The 16,168-nt window shown below is 41.7% G+C and overlaps 1 protein-coding gene across 1 annotated transcript in view; it reads left to right on the plus strand.

The window, feature by feature from the left end:
* Positions 1–16,168, plus strand: part of fibcd1b (fibrinogen C domain containing 1b) — a 164,180-nt gene that overhangs the window by 75,870 nt on the left and 72,142 nt on the right. The window contains exon 3 of the mRNA XM_053485870.1: positions 9,237–9,716. Within this exon, the coding sequence (XP_053341845.1) occupies positions 9,237–9,716 (480 nt within the window). The remainder of the gene's footprint in view (positions 1–9,236; positions 9,717–16,168) is intronic.

Below are 16,168 nucleotides of genomic sequence, written 5' to 3' on the forward strand. Positions count from 1 at the left end.
GTCAGCGCAGCAAAGAAACTCAGTAAGAGTGGGGAGAAATATCTAAGTTGCTTGACGTCCAGTGTAAACTTTCCACAGTCAGTGATGTTTGGGGCTGCTGTGTTATCTGCTGGTTTGATCCACTGTGCTAGGACAATGCAGTCATCTATTAGAAGATTTGAAAACACTCCTTCCTTTATTTGATAAGAAACTTTATGGAGATATCGATTTCCTTTTCCAGGAGGACTTACAGTAGCACCTGCCCACAGTGCCAAAACTACCACTAACTGGTTTGCTGACCATGACATTTCTTGATTGGCCAGCTTACTTACCTGACCTGAACCCCCTAAAGAATCTATCAGCTATTGTTAAGAGAAAGATGAGATACACTTGACCCAACAATACAGATTATTATTGAAGGCTTTTATCAAAGATACCTGGTCTTCAATAATGGTTCAACAGTACCACAGGCTAATCATCTCCATGCCATGCTGCATTGTCTTGCCCAGGCTAAGTATTAAGTGGATAAATGAACTTACATTTTTAAAATTTATACCATAAGTAGTTTAACCCCTCATATTACTACTTAATAAAACTAAGTTTTGTTAAAATAACAGCATTTCATACATTAAGTTTCTACCAGCTCTGTATGCTGTTTGGAAGCCATTTTCACCCATTCTTCCTTGTAGATTTGCTGAAAGTTCTTCTGCTTGGGTGGATTTTATTTGCAATTTTCAATCAGTGACATTTTTCCAGTGTTTGTTTTTTTCGAACCACTTCCGTTATTTTCGCCTTAAGAATTCTGTGGGATGACTGATTGATTAAGTTCTCTTGTCAAAGTTTTGGGGGAAAAGATTATTTTCAATGTTTTCTGCCTAACCTTCCACTTCCTTACTATTGATTCAATAGTTCCTACTAAGATGCTTACTGGATAGTCATTATTGCAATTTTTGTAATTACTAAGCTTCCTCTTTCAAACAAGCACTTTCAGTGTCTGATGTTTTATTTGCAAATAAACTACTGCTTTCCATGCCCCTCTGTGGAACTGCATTTCTTTTAAATGCAAGGAAATGGGACTTCTCTGAAATGGATGGAAAACTTTTTTTCTAAACAGGTTTGAAGCATTTCCCATTTATAGGCATTTACAACCCATTTCTCGCCATTTTTGACACAAAAATGGAAAATAGGTCCCTTTTAAAATACTTTCTGACCAATAATATTTTTTTTGTCATTGGAAACTCACAATAATACTGACAGCAAATATACCCAGGTCAGCCATAACATTAAATGCAAAGGATTGAAGTGAATAACATTAATTATATTTTGACTTTATTTTGACACCTCTCAAGGAGTGATATAAATATGTCACTGTCAAGGAGTAATATAAAAATATATGGTCATTTCTTAAAGTTGCTGTGCCAGAAGAGACTTTAACAAGGGCTACATTGTAAAGTCCAAATAGGTAGGCTACAGAATCTTCAAAATGGCAGATCTTTATTTCAAGATGGCGCCGGTGAGGTCGGCTGCCGTCACGACTGCTCCGACCAGATTTTCTTTGTTTTTGTTCTTTAAGTTAGTTTTTACCGTTTTAAAACCAGTCAAATTACCACCATGGAGTACATTAGTTATGATAGAGACACTCTTGTTTCTATTGGTATACAATGTACTCACAATTCGACGTTTTTAACTCCGGATCCGAGCTGGCCGAGTGAGATCCTGAGGGAAAACAAAGGACGCGACGCGAAGCGGCGGCCCCGAGGGAAACGAGCCGGCGTCAGGAACAGGCTGAGAGCCCGTGCACACCGCACACCTCTGCCTAGCATCCTGCTCGCCAACGTCCAGTCACTGGAAAACAAGCTCGATGACCTCAGGGCCAGGGTAAAGTTCCAGAGAGACATTCGGGACTGCAATCTCCTCTGCTTCACCGAGACATGGCTGAACCCAGCGGTGCCGGACCACGCCATCCAGCCGGCCGAGTTCTTCTCGGTTCACTGCATGGACAGGACGCGGGACGCGGGGAAATCAAGGGGAGGCGGCGTGTGTTTAATGGTGAACAGCAGCTGGTGCAACAGCGCGAGTGTTGTTCCTCTCACACGCTCCTGCACACCAAATCTGGAGCTACTGTCCATCATGTGTCGTCCTTTTTACCTTCCTCGGGAGTTCACATCGGTCATAATCAGCGCCGTTTATATTCCACCACAAGCGGACACGGACACTGCTTTATGCGAGCTGCATGAGGCACTCACACAACAACAAACACAACACCGGGACGCTGCGCTTATTGTGGCGGGGGACTTTAACAGTGCCAACCTCAAACGTGCAGCGCCAAACTTTTATCAGCACATCACCTGCCCCACCAGGGGCGAAAGGACACTGGATCATTGCTACACCACAGTCAAGGACGGCTACAAGGCACAATTTTGCCCTCCGTTTGGTAAATCCGACCACGCCGCCATCTTCCTCATGCCAAAATACAAACAAAGGCTGAAACAGGAAGTTCCGGTTCAGAGGGAGGTCGCGCGCTGGACGGACCAATCGGTGGCCGCGTTACAGGACGCACTCGATGACGCAGACTGGGACATGTTCAGAAACAGCTCCGATGGTGACGTCAGCGTGTTTACGGAAGCGGTTGTGGGATTCATCGGGAAACTAGCGGATGATACCGTGGAAAAAAAGACTATTAAAATGTTTCCCAACCAGAAGCCGTGGGTGGATCCTTCAAGAGAGTGAGCACCAGGAAAGCAGCAGGACCAGACGGCATCTCAGGCCGTATTCTCAAAGCCTGCGCAGACCAGCTAGCACCTGTGTTCACTGAGATATTCAACATCTCTTTATCTCAGTCGGTGATCCCCACATGCTTTAAAGAGTTCATTATTGTTCCTGTCCCAAAGAAACCTCATCCTGCTTCCCTCAATGACTATCGCCCTGTAGCCCTCACCTCAGTAGTGATGAAGTGCTTTGAACGCCTGGTCAGAGACTTCATCATTTCTTCACTACCAGACACACTGGACCCACTACAGTTTGCATACCGTCCAAACCGTTCCACGGACGATGCAATCTCACATCTCCTCCATACATCTCTCACTCACCTGGACACTCGGAGGGGGAATTATGTGAAAATGCTCTTCATCGACTACAGCTCTGCATTTAATACCATAATTCCCTCCACACTCACCACCAAGCTGGAGCACCTGGGACTCAGCTCATCCATGTGTCAGTGGATCTCCAATTTTCTGACTGGCAGACCACAGGCAGTAAGGATGGGCGGCCATGTCTCAGCCTCCATCACTCTCAGTACTGGAGCCCCCCAGGGTTGTGTTCTGAGTCCCCCGCTGTACTCTCTGTACACCTCTGACTGCGTGGCCACTACCAACTCCACCACCGTCATCAAGTTTGCTGACGACACTGTCGTGGTGGGCCTGATCACCAACAACGATGAGACGGCCTACCTGGAGGAGGTTGGAAATCTGGAGAACTGGTGCCAGAGAAACAATCTCCTCCTGAACGTCAGCAAGACAAAGGAGCTGATAGTGGACTTCAGTACAAAGCAGGTGAGGAACTACCAGACTCCCATCATCAACAGGAGCCCAGTGGAGAGAGTGGACAGCTTCAGATACCTCGGTGTTCACATCACGCAGGACCTGACATGGTCCTGTCACATCAACACCGTGGTAAAAAAGGCCCGGCAGCGTCTGTAGCACCTCAGACGCTTGAGAGACTTTAGACTGCCCTCCAAGGTGCTCAGGAATTTCTACTCCTGCACCATAGAGAGCATCCTGACGGGAAACATCACGACCTGGTTCGGGAACAGCACCATGCAGGACAGACGAGCTCTACAGAGGGTGGTGCGATCAGCTGAGCGCATCATCCGCATCGAGCTCCCTGACCTGCACTCAAACTACACCAAGCGGTGCTGGACCAAGGCCAGGAAGGTCGTGAAGGACCTCAGCCATCCCAACAATGGACTGTTTACTCTCTTGCGGTCTGGGAAGCGATTCCGCTCCCTGAGGGCCAACACAGAGAGACTGAGGAGGAGCTTCTTCCCGCAGGCGATAAGGTCTCTCAACCACACCACTAGGCAAAACTAACACAATATTTTCACAATTCTCACAATCAATCAATCAATCTTTATACATCCGTGGACACTATGGACAACTCCACGCACATCACATCTACACTACATGTTTACGTTTACATTCTGGACCATTGCACAAAGTCACTTTAATAACCATTGCACAAAGTCACTTATGCATACTTGCACACCATTATAGTTCTATGTGTACAGTATATTTCTATTTTCAGGTTCTATTTTTTCTAGTTAAATTTTTATTTAAATTTTCTATCATATTTCTTCTATTGATATTTATTACTTATAAGTTTTAATTCTCTTTTTAAGGTCACTGGCGGTCGTGTAAGCATTTCACTACATTTCGTACTTTGTATGACTGTGTATGTGACAAATAAAATTTGAATTTGAATTTGAATTCTTCTTGGAAGTTCTTTTTAGTACCTAGCAAAAGTAGTCCAAGAAGGGACATTGTAACATGAAGGGACATCTGGAGCCATGGGTGTATTAATAGGCTCATTAATCTGCATGGAAAGCAAAAGCTAGCCTGTTAGGGCTAATCTAACATAAGAGCTACTAGGTCAATCTAACATAAGAGCTACTAGCAGAATTTGCTGAATCTATGCGGTAATAGGAAGATGTCAAAACCCATAGTGCATTGCAGCTTGCTGTGTATGGAGCTGAGACTGATCAGAGTGTACATGCTTACCCATATCTATGGCTGAAATAGGCATGTGAATGTCAGAAGTGGACCAGAGAGCAGTCGATGAAGGTAGCCTGGTTTGGTGGTTCACTTCTTTAACATCATGTAAATGGCTGGGTGTCTCACTTACTTGGGCTATATATGGCTGTGGGATGCACTAGGGAAGAAGGCATGCCAGAGAAGATAGTGTAATGTTCTGGGCAATGCTGTGCTGGCAAACCCTCAGGTTTTTACATTCATGTGGCTGTTACTGCACTTTGGCACGTAACATATCTTGTTTTGATAACACGGTTCACATGTATTTATTATTTGTTAACACTAATATGTATTTTTTCTTCTGCGTTGTGCACTCTGTAATTTTATGCATTTCACAAGTCTGGTGATTCTCTAGATGTACATGTGTTCCTATTAAAGTGGCTGGTAATTATATATATATATATACACTACCGTTCAAAAGTTTTAGAACACTTTCTAACTGCATAATGGTTTCTGATTTTTATTTCTTTCTACATTGTAAAGGAATGCTAAAGGCGTCCAAAAATGCATTAATCTCCTTTAAACAGTTAATGGTGAGATGTTTCTGCTGCTTATGCTCTGTAAAGACTTTATAAGGCCTCTAATCTGAGGTGCTGTTAATTGGTTATTTTTCAGGCTAATAACTCTAAATGAACTTCTCGTCTGCGGCAGAGGTAGGTTTTGATGTCGCCCTCCTGGGATGGTCTTTATGAGAGCCAGTTTCAATATGGTGCTTGACGGATTTTGCAAATGCACTTGACAATACTGTTCTTGCAAGAACTATTACAGAAAGGCTGACCTCTGTGTCTTAAAATAACAACTAACTGTTGTTTTTCTTGTTTTTACATAATTACCTAATCCCATACAGGTATGTGTTATTTTATAGTTTTGAAATCCCCAGTATTGTTGTAGAATGTGGAAAATAAATCACAAAAAAAAAGAAATTTGCAAGTGTTCTAAAACTTTATATATATATATATATATATATATATATATATATATATATATATATATATATATACAAATATCAAAGATATAAAATATTAATATTTTAATCTAACAGTTAATGTTAACATTTGATATTATTTATACTGTATTTTTAACCTAATACATAGTACCCACATTATTTATAAAAGCCTCAGACTTGATTTAATTCTATATTGTACATAGTCAGCTAAAGACAAAGCTGCCAGGTAGCATCTGGAAGAGAAAACAAAACAAACTAGATTTCTTTTTTTCTCTTTTTTCTATCACTAAAGTAAATTGCCTTCATATGCTTTTGAATTTATTCAGGCTTGGAAAATGGTTATGGTGCTTATTATAAAGGAGTTTATGTTTGGTCTAAGAACCAACCCTGCCTCCTCTGTGCTCCTTGCCTTTCTTGGTACTCCATGTGTTTGTCCATCATTTTCATAATATTTTCCTTTTTGTCATCTTTATTTCTTTTAATTTCAATTTTTCATTCACCATGTTCTGTACATCTTTACTGTCATCTTCAACTCACCCCTTTGTGACCAGTGTTGGAGGATGTTACTTTTTAAAGTAACTAATTACATTACAAAATTACTGTCAGTTACATAACTGCGTTACTTTCTGATAAAAATAACTAGTTAGAGTACTTTTCCAGAAATTGAAAACTCCTTTGTGATTCCTCATGCATGTTGTTAGAGTCAAGACCTTTATAATTATCCTACCATCAATCCACGAAGTTTGGCCCATAATCTGTTAACTACTAATACCCTTATCTCACCTACGGTAGAGAATAACATACTAATTGTCTGAATAACGGATTACATTTTTGAAAAAAAAAAAAAAAACTAACTAACTGGTCTTACTGCTTGATCCTAATTAACATCTGTGCACGCGTGTACTGTTAACTATAGCGCTGTGACCACGTGTGTGCGTGTAAAACATATTTTATTTTGTGTATGCGTGGGTGTACTGTTTATTATTACAGGTGTGAGTGAGCGTGTAAAGCAAAAGAAAGTCTCATTAGAGAGGTTAAAGATCCATTTTCTGTATCCCTTCTGTATCAGCCAGTCATTATGTGTGCGCACACATAATTTAATACCATGCCCCCCTTATTCTGTCTCTCTCTCTCTTGCCTTTAACCTCCCCCACCGCTTTCTCTTCACGGCTTCACACACACACACACACACACACACACACACACACACACACACACAGAAACACTTATCTGTCTGGAATTATTTTTACTTTTTTAAAAGGTACAGTGCAGGTTAATTTGTTTATTTTTACTTTAAATTTTCGAATAAATTTCGAAAATTAATTTTCGAAATTTTCGAATAATTTTCGTTGATCAAATAATTTGAGTTTCCATTGTTTCTTATGGGAAAATTTGCTTTAATTTATGAGTGTTTTGGAATACAAATTATTCTCATAATCCAAGGTTCCACTGTAATTGTTATTATTATAAATAATACTGATAATAAAAATAATAATAATAATAATAATAATACATAATACAGTGGGGCAAAAAGGTATTTAGTCAGCCACCAATTGTGCAAGTTCTCCCACTTAAAAAGATGAGAGAGGCCTGTAATTTTGTTTGAACTCGTTATCAGTATAAAAGTCACCTGTCCACAACCTTAAACAGTCACACTCCAAACTTGACTATGGCCAAAACCAAAGAGCTGTCAAAACACACCAGAAACAAAATTGTAGACCTGCACCAAGCTGGTAAGACTGAATCTGCAATAGGTAAGCAGCTTGGTAAAAAGAAAATCAACCGTAGGGGCATTTCTTAGAAAATGGAAGACATACAAGACCACTTATAATCTTTATCAATCTGGGGCTCTACACAAGATCTCACCCAGAACCACACAAGGAGACCTGCTAAATGACCTTCAGAGAGCTGGGACCAAAGTAACAAAGGCTACCCTCAGTAACACACTGCACTGCCAGGGACTCAAATCCTGCAGTGCCAGATCATGTCCAGGCCCATCTAAAGTTTGCTAAATAGCATTTGGATGATCCAGAAGAGGACTGGAAAAATGTCATATAGTCAGATGAAACCAAAATAGAACTTTTTGGTAAAAACTCAACTTGTCGCAACTCAAGTTGCATCCAAAGAACACCATATCTACTTTGAAGCATAAGGTGGTGGAAACATCATGCTTAGGGGCTGTTTTTTCTGCAAAGGGACCAGGACGACGTATCTGTGTATAGGAAAAAAAAAATGGGGCCATGTATCGTAAGATTTTGAGTAAAAACCTCCTTTCATCAGCAAGGGCATTGAAGATGAAAAGTGACTGGGTCTTTTAGCATGACGATGATCCCAAACACACCGAAAGAGTGGCTTGGTAAAAAGTATTTCAAGGTCCTGGAGTGGCCTAGCCAGTCTCCAGATCCCAACCCCATAGAAAGTCTTTGGATGGTGTTGAAAGTCCGTGTGGCCCAGCGACAGCCCCAAAACATCACTGCTCTAGTGGAGATCCACATGGAGGAATAAGCCAATATACCAGCAACAGTATGTGAAAACCTTGTGAAGACATACAAAAAACGTTTGACCTCTGTTATTGCCAACAAAGGATATAAACAAAGTATTGAGATTAAATTTTGTTATTGACCAAATACTTATTTTCCCCCCATAATTTGCAAATGAATTCTTTAAAAATACTAATTTTTTTTTCTTATTTTGTCATAGTTGAGGTATACCTATGATAAAAATTACAGGCCTCTCTCATCTTTTTTAGTGGGAGAACTTGCACAATTGGTGACTGTTTAAATACTTTTTTGCCCCACTGTAATAATAATAACAACATTAGTATTAGTATTTAGATGCCCCAATACATCTTTTTATCAGGCTGAGTATAAGAACTTTTATTCGTGTACTTTCCAATACTTAGTACTGATACCGTGTATCAATACCCCGTGTCTGAAGCATATCATCAAATGTACCTACTTTTGTTTTGCTAGATTGTGAGAGCAAGGAAAATGTATGGATTATTACATGTAATTGTGCAGTCTTTATAGTAACTTTAAAATACAAGCTGATCTGCTGTTCCTGCAATATACTTTCATGTTAGTTTTTTTCACAACCAGAAAAATATTTCTACTTCATCCTCATGTCAGAGTTGTTAATGTTGATATCCACTTTGACATGAGGTGGAGGAGGGGCTGTGCATAGGGGTTATATACAGCATCCGGCTTTGGCGTAAAGTGGTATCAGTGCATTAGAGCAATTTTATGAGCATGAGTAGATTAGTGCAGTATAGGATTGATACCCGATACTTGGTATTAGTATCACTGCATACCTGGTCATTATATAAAGTTTCAATTACTGTACATTTATAACACTGAATGTTTTTGCTATATTGAAAAAATTTAAATCACCACTGTATTGTATTAAATCATATATATATATATCATATAGTATTGGTACACCTTGAGTATTTGTGCATACCTTGCATACTATTTCCAGACTTTTTATGATCCTCTTTCTCTCTGCAGAGGATGAGCTGCAGTTACCTGCTTTGCACCATCCTTCTTTTCGTGGCTGTCCTGCTAGCCATTACAGTAACAGGCACCATTCTCTTTCTGAACCACTCACAGTCTCCACCAATTTCAGATGGCCCAACACATATCTCCACTAATCAGGATGAGGCCAATGCCCTGGTTACAGTTGAGCGAGGTGACGGCTCACGCATAAACATTTTTATCGACCCAAACTGCCCTGACTACAACAGTAATTTCCTGCGATTAGAAGGAGTACAGACCTCCCTACTTCACTCACTTACGGATCATGACTCAGACCTCAAGTCAGTCAAAGGCCAGGACCGTGCACTATTGGTCAACCTTGCTGAAGAGGTTGCAAAGCTTTCAGCACATGCTGGCCAACTGAAAATGGATTATGAGTCTCTGAGGAGAGGTCAAAACAACTTGGGACAGGAGCTTAACACTCTGCAAACTGAACAAGGAAAGCTTATACAGGTAAATAGTTCTAAATTTGTTCTAAATTACTTTACAATGTACTGTATCTATATAGCGCTTTTAATGATGGTCATTGTCGCAAAGCAGCTTTACAGAATCAAAAGAAAATCATGAAAATGTGTATTAATTGTGAGAAAATATATATCAATCAAAATGATTTATCTGGTTGTCCCTGATGAGCAAGCTGAGGACGACTGGGGCAAGGTAAAATTCCCTGAAATGGCAATAGGGAGAAACCTTAAGAGGAACTAGATTCAACAGAGCAAAAGAGGGCAGAGGGGGTCTAGATGGCTGGCATCTCAGGAGCGGCATGTGCAGCTCAGGAGAGAGAGAGAGAAGAGAAGTAGAGGAAGAGAGATAACAGTTAGGTATGGTCACAGTCACATAATGTGTAAGATGAATGTATATTGAGTATAAGCAGGGCCTCTGGCAGGACTAACTATAACAGCATAACTAAAAGGGAGAGCCAAAAGAAAACACAGACCTGATGGCTCTCTGGGATATAAAGTAACCAGTCACTTTACAGCGAACAAACTTGAGTGATCAATGAGAGTGGGGAAGACAGCATCCAAACATACCAGTTGACCATAATACTCGACATCCAACAGATCTGATTCTTCACCTAAGGGAAATCTATTCACAAAAATGCTTTGCTAAATAAATTAGTTTTTAGTCTAGACTTAAATTATAAGACTTTGCCTAAGACTCAAACAATAATTGGAATTTCATAACTTTGAGGCTTTGTAAAATTTTTTTTTAAAAACTGCTGTATATGCTGTACTAATAAACAGCCTACATCCTTTGATTGAAGTAGGAGTGACAGATTGTAAGACACTAGCAGTTCATGCGGGTACTGTTGCCGGGACCATATATTCTTTATAGGCCAATAGGAGGTTTTAGGGGTGATGTGCTCATATCTTTTGGTTCTAGTGAGGACTCTCACTGCTGCATTCTGGACTAAGTTAAAGGTACGTAAGTTAGAAACTAAGTTAAGGAACATAAATAGCATCCAGTCTCTTATGTTCTTATGCTGCCCAGTGGAAGCATGTAAAGAAAAATAGTAGAGTGCCTACAACCGATCAGTGTGAAACATCAAACATTACTTGCAGAATAGTCTTAGATTTAAATCTATAAACTGATAATGGTCACTCAAATTAGACATGAGCCAGGAGAGGGCCATTTCCTTTATTCCTACTACAATTTCTGTCTATGAAAGGACTATGAATACTATGATCAGTGGTGTTAAAAGCTGCAATGAGGTCAAGCAAACAAAGAGACGCAACCCAGATCAGGGGCCAGTAGGAGGTCATTTACTACTTTAACAAGGATTAACTCTGTACTGTGGTGAGGCCTAAACCATGATTGATACATTACATGTATTCTATTCCTTTGTAGAAATTACAGGGGACAATTGACCTGACAGGGGTCAAGGTCAGGTTTCTTAATTAGTGGTTTAAGGTTTTGGAACATACCCACTGCTGAGTGAGGAGTTAACTATTCAGGGGTTTTGTTATTGTTAGTACGTCTCGGGTTACTTTGCTGTAACCCTGTTCCCTGAAAAGGCGGGAACGAGATGCTGCGTGAAAACGCTATGGGAAAATCTTGTCATGTTGCCGGTTGTGAAGCATGTGTGTATCAAACACGCCAAATTTTTGGCTTTTATAACCTCGGTCAGGTGACGTCATCTGATAGGACGCACCTGCAGGTTATAAATTGGAGTGAACCGGAAACATTCCTCAGATTGATTTGTCTAAACGGACGTCCGGTCACGTAGGCAGTGCGGCATTGGGACGCAGCATCTCGTTCCCGCCTTTTCAGGGAACAGGGTTACAGCAAAGTAACCCGAGACGTTCCCTTTCAAAGGCTACACTCGATGCTGCGTGAAAACGCTATGGGAACGAGAGTGCCAATGCCGCTGCACTGCAAGTGTCTGGACTCCAAGGTTGTGTAGCATGTGCGCACAAGGCCGAGAAGGTCTCAGAACTATGTCTGGGTAGCTGACTCGAGGACCCGTGAGCCCGGAGTAGCATGAACATCCAGATTATAAATGTAATAAATGTGTGCGGAGAGGACAACCCTCCGTGTCACACACTTGCTGCAGGGGAATACCTCTTGCTAGTGCAATTGATGAGGCGATTCCCCTGCTTGAATGTACCCTGATTCCCAGAGGCGAAGTGAGCCCACGCGCCTCATAGAAGAGGGCAATAGCATCTCTCACGCAGCTTGCGGCTTCAACACATGTAAAGGCTGCTCTGACTTACGCTACTGGCTGATGCGGTGGACGTAAATCTGAAGAGCACGTACTGGACACAGTAAGTGAAGTCTCTCCTGCTCCGAAGCTGTAAGGCGGAGGACAGAAGGCTTCAAAACAATAGGATGCATATTGGCAAATGTGTGCGGAGAGGACCAACCCTCCGCGTCACAGACTTGCTGCAAGGGAATACCTCTTGCTAGTGCAATTGATGAGGCGATTCCCCTGGTTGAATGAACCCTGATTCCTAGAGGCGAAGTGAGCCCACGCGCCTCATAGGAGAGGGCAATAGCATCTCTCACGCAGCTTGTGGCCCCGAAACATGTAAAAGCTGCTCTGACTTACGCTACTGGCTGATGCGGTGGACATAAATCTGAAAGCACGTACTGGACACAGTAAGTGAAGTCTCTCCTGCTCCGAAGCTGTAAATGCGGAGGACAGAAGGCTTCAAAAACAATAGGGATCTCCGATCCTCTTAGAAAGGTAACACCATTTAGAAAAACCATCTTAAGGGTCAGAAACCTGAGACGCTGACTCTAGTGGTTCAACAAGGGGGCACAAGCCAGAGGACAAATTTTTCCTGCAGAAACTCCAGCACTGAAACAATTCGGCAGTGGACTGGGTCTACCTGCTTCGTCATGCACCAACTTTCAGATACATTCTATTTGAGGGGAGGCAGCCCTAGCACTTAGAATAGTCTTAATTACGCTGGCTGGAAGACCAGCTTGACTTAGTTGGTCCTGTTCAGGGACCGCCAAGGCCAAGATCTTGCAAGACAAAGAGGTCCACCTCCGTTACATGAAATTTTCCCAGAATGTAAATCGCTCTGAGGGACAGGAACCTGGTGCGCTAGCTATTTAGCGGAGCGAGCACAGTCCGCCCTGGCGAATAATATATGAGACTGCCATAGTGTTGTCCACCCGCACTAGGACATGGTAGTCTCAACTGCTGAAGGAAGTGCTTTAGGGCCTGAAATAGAGCCATGATTTTGAGGCAATTGATGTGCCGCGCAAAAACATGGCCTTTCCAGCTCCCTTGGGCTGGACTGTCATCTAAGACCGCACCCCAGCCCATGAGGGAAGCATCTGTCGTTAGCATCTGCGACGACAAGACGAACTTAGAGTGGGACCCAGAGTCAGAAACCGGGGTCTGAACCACATAGGAAGGGTACGAAGCACCTGGCGCGTAGCCCTTATTGGGGATTGGCCCTGGAGTAAAATCCCCTGGTTCTTAGCCACAACTGAAATGCTCTCATGTGCAGAAGGCCCAAAGGTGTCACCGTGGATACAGCTGCCATGAGAGCTAAGATCTCTGAGAGTGATGGTCACTTCCTGGTCTAGCTTGATTTCCTTGACGTTGTTGAGAATGGATTTGACACGAGCGGGAGACAGCTGTGCCCGCTTACGTTCAAATTCCATGTGACACCCAAATATGTTGTCCTCTAAACAGGAAAGAGCATGCTTTCATGGCATTGGATCTCAATCCTAGGAAACAAAGATTAGCTAGAACGACATGCTGATGTCGAAGCGCTAGCTACTGAGACTGGGCCAGATAGTCATGTAATTCAATACGGATGCTCTGGAGTCGTAAGAGCCAGAACTACATCCATGTATTTTGTGTATGTGTGGGTGAAAAAGCTAGACCAAAATGGAAGGACCCGATACTGGTTAGCTTCGCCCCCCAAAGCGAAACTCAGGAACCTCCTGTGTTGTGGCAATATTTCTATTGATTCATTTTTAGATAGTGGTAAAGCCCGCAAAATCTAAAAAAATTGGATGCAGCCAATTCCTCTTGCGCACTTTCCGGTTTCATGGAAGTGAAGACCACGCCATTGAAACGCGGAGGGTGATGTGAGAACTGAATCCTGTAGTTTCTCTGTACAGTGCTTAGTACCCAAGGAGATATACTTGGCAGTAGCTTCCACGCTGCCAGTTTCTCTGAAAGGGGCAAAGCTCAGCGGCTTGGTTAAACGGAGGGGATGTTAGATGTTCGGCATCCTGAAACATGGCAGGAAAAACCTGAAGAACTAACATTTTATTGGAGACTGGAGTTGCCCGAAACACCAGTGGTGGCGGAGCAAGAACACCAACCTCCTGGGGGTGCCAGGGAGAACACTTCATTTTTTGAAAGGAATTTTGCGTGCCTCTCCACATTGGGGGGCCACCCCCCACGGTCCTGGGCACATGAACCTCTGGGCTTCTTTGTGAAGACAATGCCAGTCTGACCACTTTTGAGGCGGATTGCGTGACGCACTCCAATCTTGCGAGGGGGTGCCCAGCTCAAAAACACTCTCCTTGTGTGTTTCACGCCTCGCAACAGTTTCCCGATCCGATGAGAACGCGAAAGAAAGGAGTTTTTAAATCCGTCTCTCACTGCTCTGCCGGATGCACGAGTTTAAGCCCCAGGAATGCGCGGCGGCTCGAGGCTTCTCAAGGAATGCGAGGCGCGCGCGTAGCACTTAATCGAAGCAGTAAAGTGTAGAGATCGCCCTCCGATATGGATTATACACACGGAGGGACATCTCGTTTAAAACTCTGCCATTATCGGTGAGTTAAACACTTATTTTGCTCACATCTAGGTGAAGACAAGAATCTGAGGAATGTTTCCGGTTCACTCCTATTTATAACCTGCAGGTGCGTCCTATCAGATGACATCACCTGACCGAGGTTATAAAAGCCAAAAATTTGGCGTGTTTGATACACACATGCTTCACAACCGGCAACATGACAAGATGTTCCCATAGCGTTTTCACGCAGCATCGAGTGTAGCCTTTGAAAGGGAACTATTTGTTTGAGACAATTGGTATAGGATCTATTACACAAGGCGATGACTTTGCAGAAAAGATGAGTGAAATAATTTCACTCTCTTGAAGGGGAGTAAAGTATTCTAGGTGATGATCTGATACGGTTAGCCTATCGTCTGCATCAATGTTTATTAAATTGTCTGGTTTCTAAGCCTAAATTTGTTTGTCTTGTTTAGACGCAATCAGCTGAGTATTACCGGTACCCAAAATAAAGATGGTCAAAATCATGACAAAATTACATTATGGTTAATTAACAAACCTGAACGTAATGTTAATACATATTTCCCATAATGCTCAATAAGTTTCAAGAATACAAAATCTTTTTAAATCCCAAAAAGTCCTACTTCTACGTATGTAGACATACATCAGTGTGTTTTTAGGATTCCTTTTCTTTACACCATGTTTTCACAGTGCCTACTTTTACTGCAGTCTTTAATTTTGTAACATTCTTACAGGGTTTATCTTAAAAGAACATGGATAAAACTTTTTTCTTTAGAGTTATCTAAATAAAACTCTTCCCGTCTACCTATAACTATTCAAATAAATTGCATGCATAATTTGTTTAATTGGCTTATACTGTTGACAGTATATTGGCTAGTTGAAAAAATACTGGATTAAAAAATATTATATTTATAATTATATACATTATAATCTTAATGGTGGTGCAGCATTTTTATAGATACTTATATTGTTAGTCATGATCTTTGCTCCTTATTCAAATTAAAAATTTGTCAAAAGGCCTGCATGCAACACTAAAAACAAACTGTGTTTTCTTCAAAACTGTCAGTAACATGTCACATGTTGATTTATCTGTTAATGCGTTCTTAAGAACAAAGTGTTATCCAAAGGCGGCACCCTAAAAATGAATACATGGGGACTTAATGGGTGTTTACATTGTTCAATCTAGACAGTCCTTACTGGGAATAAGAGAAGGAGGGGTACACGGTAGGTCCACGGGAACCGGCTGGGAACCAGCTGGCTTTTAGCTAAGAGAGGCTGTTTTAAGTGGCTTCTACTGTATAGACCACTTCAGGAAAGGATTAGACGACTGAGATCACTATGGAAAATCTTCTGGTCATTAAAGCTTTTCAGTGTGGTATTTGGACATATGTCTTCCACCAATGTCCTATTGAAAGATTCAAACATTTGTTGCTTCTTGGCAGAAAGCAGATTTTAATTAAAAATCTTATGGTTCTCAGTGGAGTCCATGCATCATAACATAGCGCCCACTTGTATTCCCCAGGATACAGCTATTTAATATTAAATTATTTTAAGTTAACAAATCTCCAAAGTTGCATAGGCAATAACTTATTTAGTTACAGTAAGGGCTAACTAAACCCACCTGTAAAAATACAGTAGCCTTGGTAAAAAGTATATTGTTAGATAAATTGTCAAATT

Source organism: Clarias gariepinus, chromosome 24 (genome assembly GCF_024256425.1).
Source record: "Clarias gariepinus isolate MV-2021 ecotype Netherlands chromosome 24, CGAR_prim_01v2, whole genome shotgun sequence".
NCBI classification, from domain to species: domain Eukaryota; kingdom Metazoa; phylum Chordata; class Actinopteri; order Siluriformes; family Clariidae; genus Clarias; species Clarias gariepinus.